This window comes from Monodelphis domestica, chromosome 8 (genome assembly GCF_027887165.1).
Source record: "Monodelphis domestica isolate mMonDom1 chromosome 8, mMonDom1.pri, whole genome shotgun sequence".
In the NCBI taxonomy this organism is placed as follows: Eukaryota; Metazoa; Chordata; class Mammalia; order Didelphimorphia; family Didelphidae; genus Monodelphis; species Monodelphis domestica.
In genome coordinates, this window is record NC_077234.1 from 185,505,781 (window position 1) to 185,523,457 (window position 17,677).

Here is a 17,677-nt window from a genome sequence, read left to right on the forward strand (position 1 = left end):
AAAGGAATAATAAAGTGGAGGAATTCCATGGAGACTGGAACAACCTCCAGGAAGTGATGCAGAGCGAAAGGAGCAGAACCAGGAAAAATTTGTACACAGAGACTGATACATTGAGGTACAATCGAAGGTGATGGACTTCTCCATTAGTGTCAATGCAATGTCCCTGAACAATCTGCAGGGATCTAAAAAATAATACCCACAAGCAGAGGATAAACTATGGGAGTAAAAACACCGAGGAAAAGCAACTGCTTGACTACAGGGTTGGAGGAGATAAGACTGAGGAGAGACTCTAAATGAACACTCTAATGCAAATTCCAACAACAGGGAAATGCGTTCGAGTCAAGAACACATGTGATAACCAGTGGAATCATGCGTTGGCTATGGGAGAGGGAAAGGCGGGGGTGGGGGTGGGGGGGTTATCAAGGGGGGCAGGGGGGGAGTGGAGGAAAAGAAAATGATCTTTGTTACCAGTGAATGTATGAAAACGACCAAATAAAATAATGTTTAAAAATTGAAAAAAAAATGAGCTTGGACATTCATCTCTTTAAAACAATTAGTTTCCTTTCAGAAATAGTCAGGGGGGGAAACCTATTTGACTTTTCACTGATCTGGTAGCTTTCAAAAATTATGTTAAAAGTACAACTTATTATTGAGGCAGCTAAGCCATTACCCTGATGCTCCAGTTTATTTGGTGATGTTTACAGTATTACATTTTGAGACTGTAGGATGTGGGGCAAGAAATCCAAGCTGTGAGCGTGTGTGCACGCATATGTGTGTACTTGCATATGTGTAGTCTTATACTGTTTTCAACATTAAATGGTTTTCCATTCTGTACAGTTTTGAATATTGATGTTCTGAATATGCTGGCAAAATACAAGTTTTCACGTATCTGTTTTAGAACATCTTGAAATTCTAGGCAACATTTTGTTACTATATTTAATAGAAGTAATAGCCTCCTACTACCAGTATACTACTACTAGTATCATTTAATATATTTAGTATATCAGTAATGTTTGTTTAGCTTAAGGCCCTTCCCAAAATAGATATTTTTTAGCGACATAGCATAGAATTCTTTTATAATTTGTTTTCTACAATAATCTTTGCAGCTTTTCTTTTCTCCTTTGGAAGGAGAAATAGTTGCTGCCATCTAAAATGCTTGATTGTTAGAACTACAAAATTCTAAGTTACTGCTTATAATGGATAGTAGATTCTCCTTATTAACAACAAACATTACTATGCTAAAACACTTTCATACCTTCTAATGCATCATTATTTGTAGCTTAACTTCTGTGAAGGTAATTTGATCAGTAATCCTCATGTCTAGCCAAGTTGCAGTATTTCATTTTTCTCACAATTTAAAAAAAATCTCCCTTGGCACACTGAAATGCAAATTTTTTACCCCCACTTGATGTTTCTTTATGAATGGGATTAAACTGGTGGTATGTGATCACATAGTCAGTAGTTAGTAGTCAGAAGTCATTAGGTTGATGCTTATTGAAGTACAGTGATAAGTACTGGTTTAAATCATTAATGGCCTTTTAGTCCAGGATTTTCTGAACACCATTGTTAGGGTTGAAGATTGTCCATGCCAAACCTAATAGTACATATGTAAGGGACAAGGGAATAAGAAAGCAAATAGAGGAGGAAAGGGGGTTGGTCAAAATAAATGGAATATGGAGTAGTGAAATACTTCTGATGGCTTTAGATACTACTCCTTGATCTCTCTTCTATAGGCTGCTTATCTTTTCTTTGGCTATATAATCACTTGTATGGTAAGTGGAGAATATATAATTTGCCACACAGGGTCCTGTAGATACTTTAACATTGATAATACCTTCAGCAAATTACTATTTTTATTTGGTGAATACAAGAAAAAAAATCTCTGATAGCTAAAGAGTTATATCTCCTTTGGTGGCTATCAATAAAAGGAATGCTGGCTCTGCTTTAACTTCCAAGTATCAGAACTGCTTTCATTTCTGAGATCAGCTAAAATCAATACTATTAAAAACAATTTTTTATGGTACTGTAGTGTTTAAAAGGTGATTTCCTTTCAATAATCCTGTGGAGCATGCAGGGTAAGCATTATTCCCATTTTATAGTTGAGGAAACTGAGGCTAAGAGAACAACTTTCTCCTGGTCAGACAGGGTTAGCAAGTGTCAAGATTCTGACTAATTAATTTTCTTCCCACAATACTTATTTCTTTCTATTTGAATTCTGGAATTTTGGGGGTATGTTTATTTGTTTTCATAGTTCCCTTACTGTCTCATGTCCTTCCCCAAATTAGAGTACTACAGTTGTTGGTAATAGTACTGAGACTTAAGATTTTCTTCTGATATTTGTAAATGTACCACAGCTATAAATAAATATGGGCCATGAAGATTGAATAATAAAACAATGTCACTTTGTTATGAATACAAAAAAAAAAGAAATCCTTACTTAGACAGATCTTATGGTGAGTTATAAAAAACTGACTGATTTCTCTTTTAAGACTCAGGTCTAGGCCATCTTGGCTTGAGGCCCTTCATACTTATTCCTTTCTTACTCTCTCTCTCTTTCTTTGATTACTCATTGTATTGTTAATTAAAATCTCTATAAAACCCAATTGACTTGGGTATTTGAATAATTGGGAATATTTCCCTGGGGACCACCTTATATTTGATTTTAAAACCCAAGACACTGTAGTGAAACATATTTCTGCGGTCAAATTTACTCACCCTCTCTTATATCTATCACAATTTATATCTTCCACTATTTAAATCACTATAGTTTAAGACCTCAACCATTTTAAATCTCACAATTCTGTCCCTCTGAATCCTTGCTTGGACAAATCTTATGGTGAGTGATTAAGGACTGACTGGTTTCTCTCTTAAGGCTTAGGCCTGGGTTGGCCAGGGCTGCCCTGGGCCGGCCTATTCTTTTCTCATTAATTCCTTTTCTCTCTTTCTTTAATTCCTCATTGTATTATTAATTAAATTCTCTATAAAACCCAGTTGACTTGGGTATATTCATAATTGGGAATATTTCCCTGGCGACCACATTATATTTGATTTAAAACCAAGACACTGTAGTGAAACATATTTTCTGCGGTCACAAATTTACTCACCCACTCTTATATCTATCACAATTTATATCTTCCACTATTTTACTCACTACAGTTTATGACCCTCAACCATTTTAACTATTACAAATGAGATACTCAAAACAGAAGAGAATGTTTCTAAGACATCTGCCAGAAAAGTCTCAAAGAAAAATGGTTTGGGCAGAAATTAAATTAGAATTCTTGGAAGAAATCCAGTAAAAAAAAATTTTTTTTAACTTTAAAATATTTTTACAAATGAGAGTGTTATAGGAAAAAAATTGGAAAAGAAATGAGAACTGCATAAGATAGAATTGGAGGGTGCAACTAGGTGGCTGAGTGACTTGAGAGCCAAGCCTAGAGACAAGGGTTCAAATTTGGCTACAGATATTTTCTAGCTATGTGATCTTGGCAAATCATTTAACCCCCATTGCCTAGCCCTTAGCACTCTTCTGCCTTGGCATTGAAGCATAGTATTGATTCTAAATCAGAAAGTAAGGGTCTAAAAAAAAGAATTGGAAAGGAAATTAATAACAAAGAAACAAGACATACAAAACCTTGCTTAAACAACAAGCTATTAAATTCAACAGGGAAATAAAAAAATTCTCTAAATCATTAATGATTAGAGAAATGCAAATCAAAACAACTGAGATATCATCTCATGTTTATTGTTAGAAGAAATGTAATTAAGTAACTTTTAATCACCTATAAGTATTCCTCGATAATAGTTTGATAACCTGTAACAGTGTGATTTAAATAAGATTTAATAGGAATGAGAATAGTATTAAGAGCCTCTGCAATGTTGAAAATGCCTGGACAATTCCTCATTCCTTGCCACATACTCTGGAGATTGTGACAGGAAACTGGGCCCCTAACTTAGTCCTGCAGTGTCATAACCAAGTGACCTGAGAAAGGAAAGAAGAAAGGGAGGGAGGATGATTGACCAAGTCATAGACCCTATTATTGGAATTTATTAATCATTTCAGCAAAATGTTTACAAACTTACATTAGGGACATGTTCTGAATATCTAGCCCTCTTAATTACCTCTGTTAAGTAATTTTCCAAAACCTATACAACCCGTTGTCATCTGGGCTGCAATCATCTCATGCCACAGACTGGGTGTGGCATGCAGACAGGTGACCACAAAATAGTCATATCCTTGGCTTGGGATATTGGCCCAGGCCTTTTTATTTCTTCTATTATCAGACTGACTAAAATGATAAAAGGACAAAAGAATAAATTAATAAATGTTGGAGCAGATGCAGAAAAATGGGGACACTAATACACAGTTGGTGGAACTGTAATGAGGACACTAATACACAGTTGGTGGAAGTGTGAATTGATCCAACCACTTTTGAAGAACAATCTAGAATTATGCCCAGTTATAAAACTGCACATATCCATTGTAAATCTTGAAATCTCTTAGACTTGTGAATGTTAAAAATTTCCCCATCAGGGAATTCTTAATTGGAACAAATTCCCTACTGAGAAACATGCCCCATTTTGATGTGAGAACCAGCCAGGATCAGAAATGGGAGGACCTCTACTCCACCCGTACTTAAGACTGCTTCAGGGGAGAAAACTCATTGCTAAACAAAGAAAGTACTTGGATCCATGCTTATGGTGGGGCAAGGAGTTCTTTGAGCCAGGCCTGTTTTTAGAATTGATACAATGGGATGCTAGGTACCTAAAAGGGTCAGGCAAGTTTTTCTCTTGATGAGATTAGTTGACTCAGCTGTGTTTTCTCTCAGACTTGCTGAGGAGATTTGGTTGACACAGCAGCATTTTTTCTGATTCAGACTTACTGAGGAGATTGGTCGACTTAGCAGGAATTTAGATGGGCAGTCCTTTGGAAAGCGTCCACAGTGATTAGTAGATATAGGGACTTAGGGGAGGTGACATGGGAGAAAAACCCCTATATAAAAAAAGCAGAATCTCTTGAAGGGATATCCTTTTGGAGAAATCCTTTTGGAGGATCTCTGATGAGGATCGCTTGGGAAAGAATCTCTTGAATCTCAGGGGCCAATCACAGCTTTCAAATTGTCTAGCACTGCCCAGGGAGGCAGTGTCTTACAGGATCCACTTCTCATTCTCTGGAAGTGTAAACTCTTATCAAAAGGATTCACAATTTCCTTACTGATTGAGTTGTTACTCACTTTAGCAAATGACTTGTGAACACTCTTACTTAGTAATAAGCATTGTATTACATGAATCCTCCACAAAGAGCCGAGGCATAATATTTCAATAAATCTTAAAGTAAAACTGCCCTAATCTCTTAGAAGCAAAGGATAAGGTTGTAATAGAAAATCTACAAATCAGCTTCTCTTTTTGGAGGCAGAGTCAAGATGGCAACCTAGAAGGAGCAGAAGTTCAGACCTCTTAATACCCTTTCTTACTGATCACAAACTGAATGCTACTAGGGGACTGAAAATCAAAACTAACAACAAGATAGAGCCAAGGAACCCTCCCGGCTGGACTCAATTCAAAAGGTCCCCCCCCCCAAAAGCCGGAATCCAAGAACACTCGGGTTTAAGGGGAAGGTAGAAAGAAGGTAACAGGACACCTACCCCCGCCCACGTAGAACACTGAGACTCCTGCAGCAGCAGGAACCTCTGGGCAGGCAAAGGTGGTCTGGAGGGTGTACCTAGCAGGCAGGGCTGTGCCAAGCTCAGAGCGTCGAACACAGACAGCAGGGAAGGAGCTCAGGTTCCATGCCAGGTTTCCTGAGGGATTTACACATCCCACCTATCTTTGCTGAGCAGGTGCCACTAACCACAAAGTGATCAGTGACCATGGGGCAGTCAAAAGGGTCCAAGGAACAAATAAAGAGCTCAAAGGTCTTAGGGTGCAAGGTAGTAATGACTAGCTCAGTATGGTAGGTGTTAAACCACTTCTCATAGATTAGGTTGGCCGCCATGCTCCTGAGGGTATATATAGTTTGATCTGTTATTCTCCCTTGGGCTCATATAAATTTAGCCAGAATTTGAGGCAATGAGCTACCTATGATCTGTATGTTGGTGGCAAGCCCAATCAGGACAATATGTAAATCATCACTTGTAGAAAAGACCTTATGGAAGTCAGTTATTACCATCTGGGCCTGGATGCCAAAGTACCTGTCCAAAGCAAATGGCCACCCAATTCTTTTTCATGGCCATGACAGCTTTTCTGTTATAGGGCATAACAGATATAGTGCTTGGGTTTGAGAGGTCCCCAAAGGACCCACCACAAATCCCAAACTCCTCTGAATTCCAGCTCTCACAAAGCACAGAGGTCAAAGACAGATAGAAAAGACTCTAGCTACAAAAATATTTATAACAGTACTTTTTGTTATAACAAAGAACTGGATAAAAAGTGGGAACCCATCAATTAACTGAACAAATTAAAGTATAGAATGTAATGAAATATTATGCCATAAAAAATAACAAAAAGGGATGGATTCAAAGAAACCTGGGAAGATCTGTTCAAATTTGTACAGCGGGAACAGAACCAGAAGAAAAACTTGTTTCCTATGATAATGTAAAGAAAAACAACTTTGAAAAACTTAAGAACTCTGATTAATGCAATGATCAGTCATGATTCAGAAAGACAGATAAAGCATGCTTTACAACTATTTAAAGAAAGGTGATGAAGTAGAATATAAATGGACTTCTGAGTCCAGATACTGATAACATGTCCATTGCTTTGTTATATACTCTATTTCATTTAAGGGAATTTTTTTTTGTGGTTTGTTATTTTTAGAGGCTGAAGGTACAAGAGGTCATAGAAAGATGGCAGATAGTGACAGGGATGCCAAAAAAAAAAACAAACAAACCCAAAAACCAATTAAATGTTAATACACAGAAGAATGAATGGGAGGTCCTGGGTTAAATAAAATCTGGCCTCAGACATTTCCCAGCTGTGTGACCCTGGGCAAGTCACTTAACTCCCGTTGTCTAGCTCTTCTGTGACAAAAGGCAAGGGTTTTAAAAAAATAATACACAGAAGAGTGTAGAAGACAAGGGGCCACTGGTTTCATGGACTGGGCCATTAGACTTGGAGTTAAAATATTGCTTAGGCAATAGCTATGTGACCCTGGGCAAGTCTTTCTTCTCTTTATGTTCAGTTTCTTCATTTGTAAGCAATTAGGTTGTACTTCGTCCCTCTAGGATCCCTTACAATCCTAAATTTATGATCCTATTATCTATCCTAGTACAAAAGAGACAGAGAAGCAGGGCAATTTTATTATCATCAAATTTATATATATTCAAAATATAAGGATATATATTTAAACTAAGTATAAGAAAAGTTCTCAGTTTCTTAAACATTCCTTTCTGTTCTTATACCGAAATGTTCATGTATGTCAAGTTCATAATTAAAAAGGGAAAAAATGTTTTAAAGTACCTTTTCAGTATTGGCAAAAAAAAAAGGAAAAACTGGTAAAGGAAAAATTATGTATGTACTAAGATTCATAAGTTTTTTTAACCCACCAATAAGAACATGCTAAGTATAAAGAAATTAAGCTAAATTCATAGAAATAGAAATCTAATCTAAATATAGGTGACAGGTCATTTTAAGTGAAAAACAAAAAGATGATGCTTTTAAAAAAATAAATAAAAAGTTTATGCTTCATCATCTGACATTCTCTTGTCAGACATTAGAAAGGTGCCAAAATGGGAGAAAAATAAATGGTTATCAATATTTAATGGAAATAAAAATAATTAAATTTTACCAAAATTATCGAAACATATATCAAGGGTGTGCAGTATACTTGCAAATCCTTTGTGAAGATGAGAAAAGGAAAAAAGGGTAACTTGTACGAATAATTTTCTGTAGCAGAGCACACAAATCTGGCTTCAGATACTTCCTAGCAGAGTGAACTTGGGCAAGTCTTTTAAACCCAGTTGCCTAGTCTTTACCCGTCTGCCTTATTTCCAAGATGAAAGGTAAGGGTTGAAAAAATAAAGTAGAGCACAGTCACAGGATTGCACAAAATATGAAAAGAATATAAAAATCCTCTGTTTCCTGATCCTGAAAAAAAACAACCCACAAATTATTAATCCAAGAAGCAAACCTGCCTCCTATATATTTGTTTACAATATACAAGATTCCTCAAAAGATAAAATTAGAGATAACTTTAATAATCCTCTGATTTGCAGAATCACCTGAGGCTAGAGAAGACAAGGAGACAGCCTCACCAAAGTTGTATAGGATTCCTAGGTAGAGTTTAAATAGAAGTTTCTATAGACAGTTAAGATTATCTCTGCACTACTCTTAGAATGTGCTGGTTACATCAAGTCCTAATTATTACTGAGTCTCCTCAATGAGATCTATTAACAATCAAAAGACTAGCTAAGCAATCCACAGAGGGAAAATCAAATAAAGAAACCCTATAAACCCTATTAGCCAGAGTATGACATTAGGGTGAAGGGTAAGTCTATTTATTTAGTCTACCAGAACATTTCTAGATATCTCTTAACTCTGTGCTAACTAAAATTAACAGATAATCAGAATTGGTCCAGAACTAAATGGGAGGAAGAAACAAATTGAATTGCACTTGGGAAATTACACTGGCCTCTCAATGATCTCAAGCTGCCCCTAACACAAAAATCTTTTTAATATTAATCAAATATTTAAGTGTCCCACTATATGCCATGCACAGCTAGGAGCTGGAGATAGAAAGACACAAACAAAATAATCATTGCCTTCAAGGAGCATGTATTCTATTAAGGGGAACCACATGTACAGATACAAGCAAATACAAAATAAATATAATAAATATTATGAAGTGTTGTATCAGTAAAGGCCTAGAGTAGGAACCTAAACGGAATTATGAAAGAATTAAGATTCTAATATTTATAGATTAAGAAAAAGTACTCTCCAAGCATATTAGAGCTGGTGAAAAAGAATACTGTCTGGGAAGAACAGTAAGTAGATCAGTTTGACTGAACCGTAGAGTGCATGAAGAAAAGCAATGTATATTAGGCATGGAAAGGTACCCTGTATGACAGGATTCTCAGCTTTTTGTGTATCATAGATCCCTTCAATATTCTAGTAAAGACTACAGACCTCCTTGTAATGTTTTCAAATGCATAAAATACATAAAATTGCAAAGAAAATCTATTATATTAAAATAGAGTAATCAAAAATTTTTTTAAAAACAAGTGCATGAACCTCAGGTTATTAACTCTTGTTCTATGATATGAAAATATTGCTTCTTTGATAAAAGACAGAAGCAGCCAATATCGAAGGGGGTGTGTGGGAGACCCATAATATCCAGTTGGTAGAGCGCCAAAATAATCCAAAATGTTCTGGAAAACAATTTGGAATATTCAAGAAAAGTTACCAAATCATTCATTCCTTCTTTGACCTACTACTCTTCCTGTATCCTAAGGAAGTAAAAAAGCAGAAAGAACTTGTTATATATCCAAACATTCCTGACTATTTCATGGCAGCAAATGAAAACAATGTATTCCCATCAACTGGGGCAAAGCTTAACAAATTTGGAGTATACGAATGCAGAGGATCATTACTGAGACCTTAAAAATAAAAACAATGAATTTAGAGAAAGATGAGAAGGCCTGTATACACTCACATAGAACCATAACAGTGGAGAGAACGCCTGTAAAGGAGAGCTGGACTCGGGTGAGATGCATCAACCTTGTTTCTAGTGGACCGAGGTAAATGGTAACTTAAAATGCCCAAAACAAGGGAGGAAAGTAAGGCGGGCAACTGTCGGGAAATCGAGTCTCTAATTCACCCACTGCTCTTGATTCTCATCTGCCCTTGACATCCCAGAGAAGAGAGAAGTCTGACGAAAAAAAGGACCTCATCTGGGGTCACCTAAAAAGGTAGAGAAACGGCGAAGGGGTCCGAGATGCCGACTCCCCAAACCCCTTTCAAAAGAGAGGCTCGCGCAGAAGCTAGTCAGGAAGGGAGGGAGGCACCAGCCCCCGAAGGGCGTGAGCGGAGGGATAGCCTGGGAGATGACCCCGCCCCCCCCCACTCCAGTTAGAATTCCCAGGCTGAGAAGTTACCTGTTGTAAATACTGGTTGATAGTGATGTGCGCCATGTAGGGGACAGCTCAGGGGAAACAAGAAAGATTTCTCGGCCAGAATTAGGGAGGGGAGTGGGCGTGGAATAGGGAGTGAGAGCAACCGCTATACCCCAGACCACAGGTTAGCAGCAAGAACTTAGTTCCAAAAGGCCGGGATCAAAGGTTACGGCGTGGGAAGAACGTCACTTCCTTCGATCTGGCTCCTTCCGGGAGCCCCGCCCCCTTTTGCCTCTCTTTGGGAGACCTACTGGATGTGTGTGCGCGCGCATATTTCTCTACCGGCTTCTGAAACAGGCGTCTGAGCCAGTGGGCTAGGGGAGGGGAAGTGGTGGGATAGGGATGCACTCCTTGGCCGTTGCCCGGCTGGGGTTAAGGACAACCACTTAGGTGGGGGGGGGGGGGAGACTGGGGGTAGCTGTCCGCACCGTTCTCCTGAGGTCCGGGGATTGAAACCGGATCCACAGATCCGGGCTGCCAGGATGAGGGACCGAAGTTTTCCTTTCTGGAGCCCCTCTGGAAATGCTCAACAACCGCGATTTTAGGGTTAACTACCAACTTTCCGACCCCACTTCTAGGCGCGACTTGTGGCGAATTAAAAAAAAATTACATTGTGTAATGCTTTTGTGACAATGCACGCCGCCTTGAAAGCTACCTCTCCTCCCACCCACCCCCACCATTCACCTTTTCCCTCTGGTCGCCCCACCTCTACGTCACCGGAATGGCGGCCGCTTGAGGGGCGGTCCGGCCTTTGGGCGTGCCCGGCGCAACGGCTACCCTGACGGGTCGTTAAGAAGGGAACTCTAACCATCCTTGGCCCTTCCATCACCAGCAGGGCACCCTCATCTGTGGGAAAGTCTAGAAGGCTCATGCTCCCGCGTGTAAAGCACACCGTCCCCGCCCTTATGGCAGAGATGGGGACACACAATGGTCGCTGCGAAGAATAGGGTGCCCGGACTGGTCACACCTGAGGGAGGGAGGGTGGGAAGGGAGAAAAAGAAGGGGGAGGAGAGGTGGGCCAGGTGAACAATAGGAAGAGTGTGTCTGTTGTCGGTGTGTGCGCGCGTGTGTAGGAGGGGAAGACTGACGGTTGGCGTGGGCACGTGGGAGGCCGGCTCGTGGGGCGTCGCGCGGAAGTCACCCAGGCTGGTGGGGGGTGGGGGTGGGGAGCGTGTTGGGGAGGGGGAGGAAGCCGAGGAGTCTGGCCTCTTGGGGGTCCGTTGGAAGCCACGGGCTTCCTACCCGTCGGCTGCTTCCCCCACCTCGACGCTCTGAGGCCTCCTCGCTCGGCCTCTCGGCCCCATTTCTCCTGCTCTTCTGAGAAGAAGGAGGTGCCACCTTGTGAGAAGGGCCCGGCCCAGCCAAAAGTAGAGGCAGCTGGTGGGGGCAGGGAGGCGCCTCAGAGGTTTGAACCTCCGGGAGAAGGAGGAGGAAGAGGAGGGGGGAAAGGCGGTGGGAGGGGACGAGGAGCCCCGGGTCTGGTCGGGCTGTGTAGACACAGAGGGCGAGCTACCAGTCGGGTTCTCAGTCTTGTAGCGGAGGTGTAGTAGCACCGATCACTTGAATCATCTAGTGAGAGGAGGGGTGCGGAAAGGGACCAGCAGAGAACCGCCCCCTCCCCCACCCTCTTTTACTCCCCCTCCCCCCCAGTGGTCTCCCGGAGGAGATTGGCTGGAACTCCCTGAGCTGTCCCCCGCCGGGGCCTAGTTCTCACCTCCGGAGGAGGGACCGGGGCACCGGGCGGGGGGAGGAGAAGTAGGCGGAGAGACCGGGGCATTGGGGGAAGGAGGAGGAGGAGGAGGAGGAAGCGAGACCGGGGCCGAGGCCGGAGGAGGAGGAGGAGGAGGAGGAGGGAACGGGCCCCGGTGGGGGGGGGCGGAGCGGCCGCCGCGGGTTTGTTTTTTCGGCAGTAGACATGGCAGAAGAGACCCCCAAGAAGGGGAACTTTTCGGCTCTCGTTGGACACACCAATGGCCTCACGAAACCCGCTTCCCTGGCGGCGGCCGCCGTCGCCACGAAACCTGGGGGGGGCGGGGGCAGTGGCGGCTCCTCAAAGAAATTAGTGATTAAAAATTTCAGAGGTAGGTAAGTGTGTGTGTAAACGAGGCGAGGGCGCGGAGGGAGGCGGGTGGGGAGCCCGGCTCGGGCCGCGTCGCGTCTAGGCTGCTCCCCTTTCTCCCCACCCCCAGGGCCCCGGGGGAGGGAGCGAAGGGAAAAGGGATTTGTTTCTTCCACACTGACCCGTCCCATCCCCCCACTCTCCCCCTCGGCGCGCGCCGCCGTGGAGGCGGAGATCCGCGAGGGTGTCAAAATGTTTTTTTTTTTACTGGGGTACGAAAGAGAAGGGGGGGCGGGGAGTTGGTTTCCTACGATCCCCATCGGGCAGCCGCGGCCCGCTAGCTCAGCTCCGCGCTGCCGAAGGAATCCCCGAACTGCATGACTTCAGCGGCAGCCAATGGGGAAGGGGCGCCGAGGAGGGCCGCTGCCTGCACGCGCTGCGGTGACCTTTGGTGACCTCGCTCAATCGGCCTGGGCCCTCCCACTCCTGTGCGGTGGCTGAGAGATAATCCTCCTCTTCCTTTCTTATTGTCACAAATAACCCCTGCCCCCGCCCCCTTAGTCACTTGTCCGAGGGGTCTCGATTTATTCTCTCCATTTATATGTTGTTAGCTTCATCCGTAGAACAGCACCTCAGAAAGGGGTGCACTTAATAGTGTGGTACTGTAAATGGGCCTTTGGTATTTCTTACTTAGGTTTGTTGTTTATGCATGAAATCATTTTCCAACCTGTAGTAATGTTGCTTGTATTCTCGAGTCTATTCAGTTGCCTGAAACATTCAGAAATGTCAGTAAATTTTTACAGGTGCTGACTGGAAGGGTTTAAGTCGAAGCAGTGATTGTGATGCTGTACATTTGTTTACTAAAGTAGTGTAGGGAAAAATATGTGTTATCATCTTAGGTTCTTATCTCAAAAGCCAGATGAATTTAATAAAACATCACTTAAACAGAGCAGGCATCTTTAAGGTTCATGAAAGTTCAAATAGAATCTTGGGTCCTAAACTTTTTTAGATCTTGGCAATAATGCTCATCACTCATTAACAGTATATTTGATTTTTTTTTTTTTAACTGGCCTGGCTACTCTAAAAGCTTACCCACAAACAAGTATTGTGGCAATGTGCTTTAGGTGATAGTTTTTATCAAATCCATCTTTAGCAATTTTTCCTCATTTTTGTAGAATTGGTGAGTCTAAACACCATAAATTTGATAAGTGTCTTTAAAGGCTTGTTAATTATTTGAGGCAAAGATGTAGTGGAAAGTTACTCTTGGAGTCATTTCCATAAGCAAGTCTCTCAGGGCCCTAGAAACTTAAAAACTTGGAGGATTGCATCTATGGAAGGAACTGGCACAACAGGAGTTCCCTACCACAATGAAATTATGAGCCCAGTTCATTTCACCTCTCCTAAAAAAGTATTATCTTGTATTGTTAATAAGTATCACCATAGCAGAAAAGCACTACTACTTTCTGTAATGGTACTCAATATGTAATAATTCATCTTTCTAGCTTATACAAACTAGTGATAGTGTTAGGAAATCAGGATCTTCAATATGTTATATATAATAGTAATGGGGCAAAGATAATTTATCTAGTACTGATCACTTAAAACTTGTAAAATTTTAAATGGTCATTATTTGGAGTCCATATTTGTATGTTAAGTAAGCTTTGTTAAATAAAATAAGACAAACTGTGAATATGCATTTTGTTTATTTGTTCATCTTAACCCAATAATCGTGTTATTGCTAGAAATGATATAGAAAAAATGATATACTTTGTATGATAGAATTTGAAACCTATTTATAGTTCCTAATTTATGAAGTTGATTTCTGTGTTAACCTAACTTAAACATTGTTTTGAATACACATTTTGGTAGGCTTTAAAACATGATTTGCCCTGTACGAGCAAGCCGTTTTCCATTGATTTTGTATCCGGTTTTGCAGACAGACCGAAATTGCCAGATAATTATACTCAGGATACATGGCAGAAGCTCCATGAAGCAGTGAGAGCCATACAAAGTAGCACCTCCATTAAATATAACCTTGAAGAACTCTACCAGGTAAGTGCCCAAATATAGTCAGGAAGGTAGAATCTTGGTATGCCTAAAACTGAGAATGCAAGATTTTCTTCCACCTCTAGAGTGCTAAACTTGATGCAGGATGATGTTCTGTTTTTAATGCCAACTTTTGAAAGCTTCAATATTCTGATAGCTGGTGAGTGAGCAAAATTCTTGAGATTCTCATTTTCCCTCCTAAAGTGTAAAAGTAAATTTTATGACACAAAAAGATCTTATTCCTGTTTCAGAAATATAAATGAGCCTTCTGAGCAAATATAAGAAGTCTGAAATTTTTCATTATATTTGGTGCAAAAAGTGGTAGGAGTTTGTTGTTGGTATGTGAACATTGGCAATGAATAGTATTTTAATTTGGGGTAGAGATTACTCACTTTTTTATTGCAAATTCATTGTCAACTGTCTTAAATATTTGGAAGAAAGTGGGTTTTAAGGACACGTTATATATCTTACCTTTACTGTGGTTTTTATTTTTCAGGCTTATGATGCTCAGATCTAATGCAAAGCTCCTTTTCCTGCTTAGTATGACACCTAGCATGACTTACTGGTGATATCTCATGACATAGAACTCATTTGGAATCTGCAGATTGCCTACATAGGGGTAAACTCTTTTTATAGTGCTGCATGATTGTGTTTTATTTCACCTTTATTTAAGTATTACAATTAAATTCTTTAAAATATTTCTTAAACATGCAACATTGTAAAAAATAAAAAGGCCTAAAGAAAACCCAATACAAGACATAAGTGGAGCTTGCCCTAGGTTAGTAGGCAAACTGCAACTTCCACTTAACTTTGGAAATGAAATGAAGTCACCAGCAGGTAACATTCTAGGAAATGCGAAGGCTTTCTAAAGGTCTAGATAAATCCCCCCAGAATAAATCATATCTAGATAAGTAGGATGTACCTTTTTACTACGCTTTCATCCTTTAATTCTAAAGGATTCTAAATTCTAAATTCTTCTTTAAAAGAAGTACCTTGGAGCTATCCAATGAATATTCTGCCATCTCCTTAATTTGGCATGATAGCGGAGAGTAACTCTGAACATGGAATTTCTTGAACTCAGATTGAATTAGAAGGTCTAACAAAATATGAACCACTCTTCTAGTCCCATAAAGAGAAAGCCCTTAATATGCTTTCATGGGCAATAAATTGTGATTTTCACTCTTGTCTTTGTATCTCCAGGACAGTTTTAAGCACATAATATTATGTTTAATAAATGCTTATTGATTGTAAGAAATTGCCCTTCACATTTCTTCTGGATAACAATTCTGCAGACTCACTTTGAAGAGAGTGGAAATATCTCAAACATCTTAACAGAATCAGGCTGGTACTCTAGAAACATTCTGAGGAAATCCTCTTGTAATATTGAAATTTAAGCCATAATTCAACCCCTTAATATGAACTCTGAGGATTGTAAAATATCAAGGCTCCTATATATTTGTTTATCCCAGGATATTACATAAGTACAATGGAGTCTCATAGTAGGCACAAGATATTTTTTAACCCATCTTCAAAATAATTTTTTTTCTCATCAATTCATACTTGTAAATTTAGTTTACAGGAATTGTTTATACCACCTACAATTTAACTCTTTGAGTTATATTGAAAATAAAGTTATTTCAGGTACACTTCATTACCTCAGGCATCCCTGATTTCATCTGTATGTCCCAATATCAGTCCAACACTGAGTCCTCCTTAATGTAGATGAGCTTACTAAGTTGCTGTGACCAGAAAGAAAACAAGAACAACAAAAATAACTATCCCTCCAGTGTCTCTTATTAGTCTGTCCAAACATACTTAGACTGGCTCTCAGGTGACAGTTTTCCAAATTTTTTCATTTTGGAAGAGAGCATACCATATTCTGCTTGAATTATGAGAACCCTGGTTCACCTGACCCATAATGATGTTTTGAGGTGGAATTCTTGAATGGAGTATTTAACTACACAAAAATAGGCTTTTTATTAATTAATTGTATATCAAGGGCATATGGTGTTCCAGTACAAGAGTAAATTTTTACTTTGAAAACTCATTAAAAAGCAGCTATTAAATACCTACTATATGCTTGGACAGGTTTATGTATATGAAGTTTTTGTTATTTGAGCTATTCTTTTAAAAATTATACTTGTTTTATTCCTATTTGTCAAGCTACTTAATTTACACTATAATTTTCCCCTTCTAACAATTTCCAAAATGGTCCTTTTCAAAGGGAACATTTTCTGACTAATCTTTGTTGTTTAGTTTCCATAATAACTATAACACATATGTGTGTCATGTGTGTGCATATGTGTATGATATAAGTTATAATTGACGTGTTTCATATTAACCATGACTGAGCAGAAGGTCTAGTTATCTCATGGGGCCTTTTATGACAACTGTGTAGCTTTTCCTGTTTCTCAGAAATTTCCTCATTTAACATAAGTTGTTTATGGTTATACTTTTCACTGTTTTCATGTAAAATCCTTCAGATAATCTCATAGCTTTGAAAGCTTCTTTCAAATTTCTGTTTAATATTTTTGCATATTACCAGTATATGTATTAGAATATAATTGCTTTTAATTGAGAGATTTGAGTTTTCATATTTAATGCCTGTCTAGATTGCCTAATGTCAAAAGCCTCTTAAAGTTGGTGCTAAAAAAATGGAATCTTTTTGTTTCCTATACTAGTTCAAGTTAATTGAATTAGTTCAAGTAGCATCATTTGCCATATGAACCATAGATGAACCAGGCATATTATACTCAAGTTTACCTAACGTTGAAGAAAATCTGAGATACCAAGAAGTCCCCTTAAATAAATCACCAGTGAGTTATGGCCAAGTGTTGTGATCATTCTAAAAAGAAGTTACACTATTTTGATTCATCATTCCTAACAAGTCCATTTTCTTGACTTTCAAATTAACAACAGAATTTGCATATGAAATTATTTTATAAAAGTAATTTGATCCTCTTAACTCCGTTATGGTTCAGAATCAAAATTAATTCAGATCTGAAAAGTATTAAAATGATTGAGTTCTAGAATGAAACTTATAAGCAATTTTTGACCGACCATTTCCTGTTTCAGTGGTAAAACATTTGGTTCAGAGGTAAAATATTTGGATAATTAAAATGTCAAGTTTTATATAAGGTATATAAAGTTTGTCGCAGTGTCAGGGTATATATAAATATATAAAGTTTGACCAAAAGGCTTCTTTTGTAATATTATCTGGGTTTCTTAAGGCAGATTGTAGGTTCTTATTGCTTTTTTACTTCTTAATCTTTAATTTTGCAGTGACACTGAGTTATAATCAGAATTCTTAGTTCTGCAAACATACTGTTGTAAATATACCACACTTGGGACAGAAACGTAGCCACTACAAGGCTCTTGTTTTTGGTCCATTTGCCACTGATAGTACTACAAGTTAAAATTATCTTGCTGATAGGCTATGGACAAATAGATTACATAATATAAA

General features: G+C 39.4%; 2 protein-coding genes and 1 pseudogene across 8 annotated transcripts in view; 1 reads left to right on the forward strand and 2 right to left on the reverse strand.

Annotated features, from left to right (window-relative positions):
* Positions 1 to 11,082, reverse strand: part of PCID2 (PCI domain containing 2) — a 74,239-nt gene extending 63,157 nt beyond the window's left edge. The window contains exon 1 of one of the 4 annotated variants that reach the window (XM_056808266.1): positions 10,816 to 11,082. In XM_056808266.1, the coding sequence (XP_056664244.1) occupies positions 10,816 to 10,980 (165 nt within the window). In that variant the 5' untranslated portion in view covers positions 10,981 to 11,082. The other 3 variants (XM_056808269.1, XM_056808267.1, XM_056808268.1) reach the window with 3 other exon arrangements.
* LOC130455857 (proteasome subunit beta type-3-like) lies at positions 458 to 7,412 on the reverse strand (annotated as a pseudogene).
* Positions 11,083 to 11,291: 209 nt separating the features above from the next.
* Positions 11,292 to 17,677, forward strand: part of CUL4A (cullin 4A) — a 67,671-nt gene continuing 61,285 nt past the window's right edge. The window contains exons 1-3 of one of the 4 annotated variants that reach the window (XM_056808262.1): positions 11,292 to 11,514; positions 14,105 to 14,220; positions 14,711 to 14,833. Coding sequence is in view for 2 of the 4 variants with exons in the window: in XM_056808264.1 (XP_056664242.1) it covers positions 12,025 to 12,190; positions 14,105 to 14,220 (282 nt within the window). In the remaining 2 variants the exon portion in view is untranslated. The other 3 variants (XM_056808263.1, XM_056808264.1, XM_001364831.5) reach the window with 3 other exon arrangements.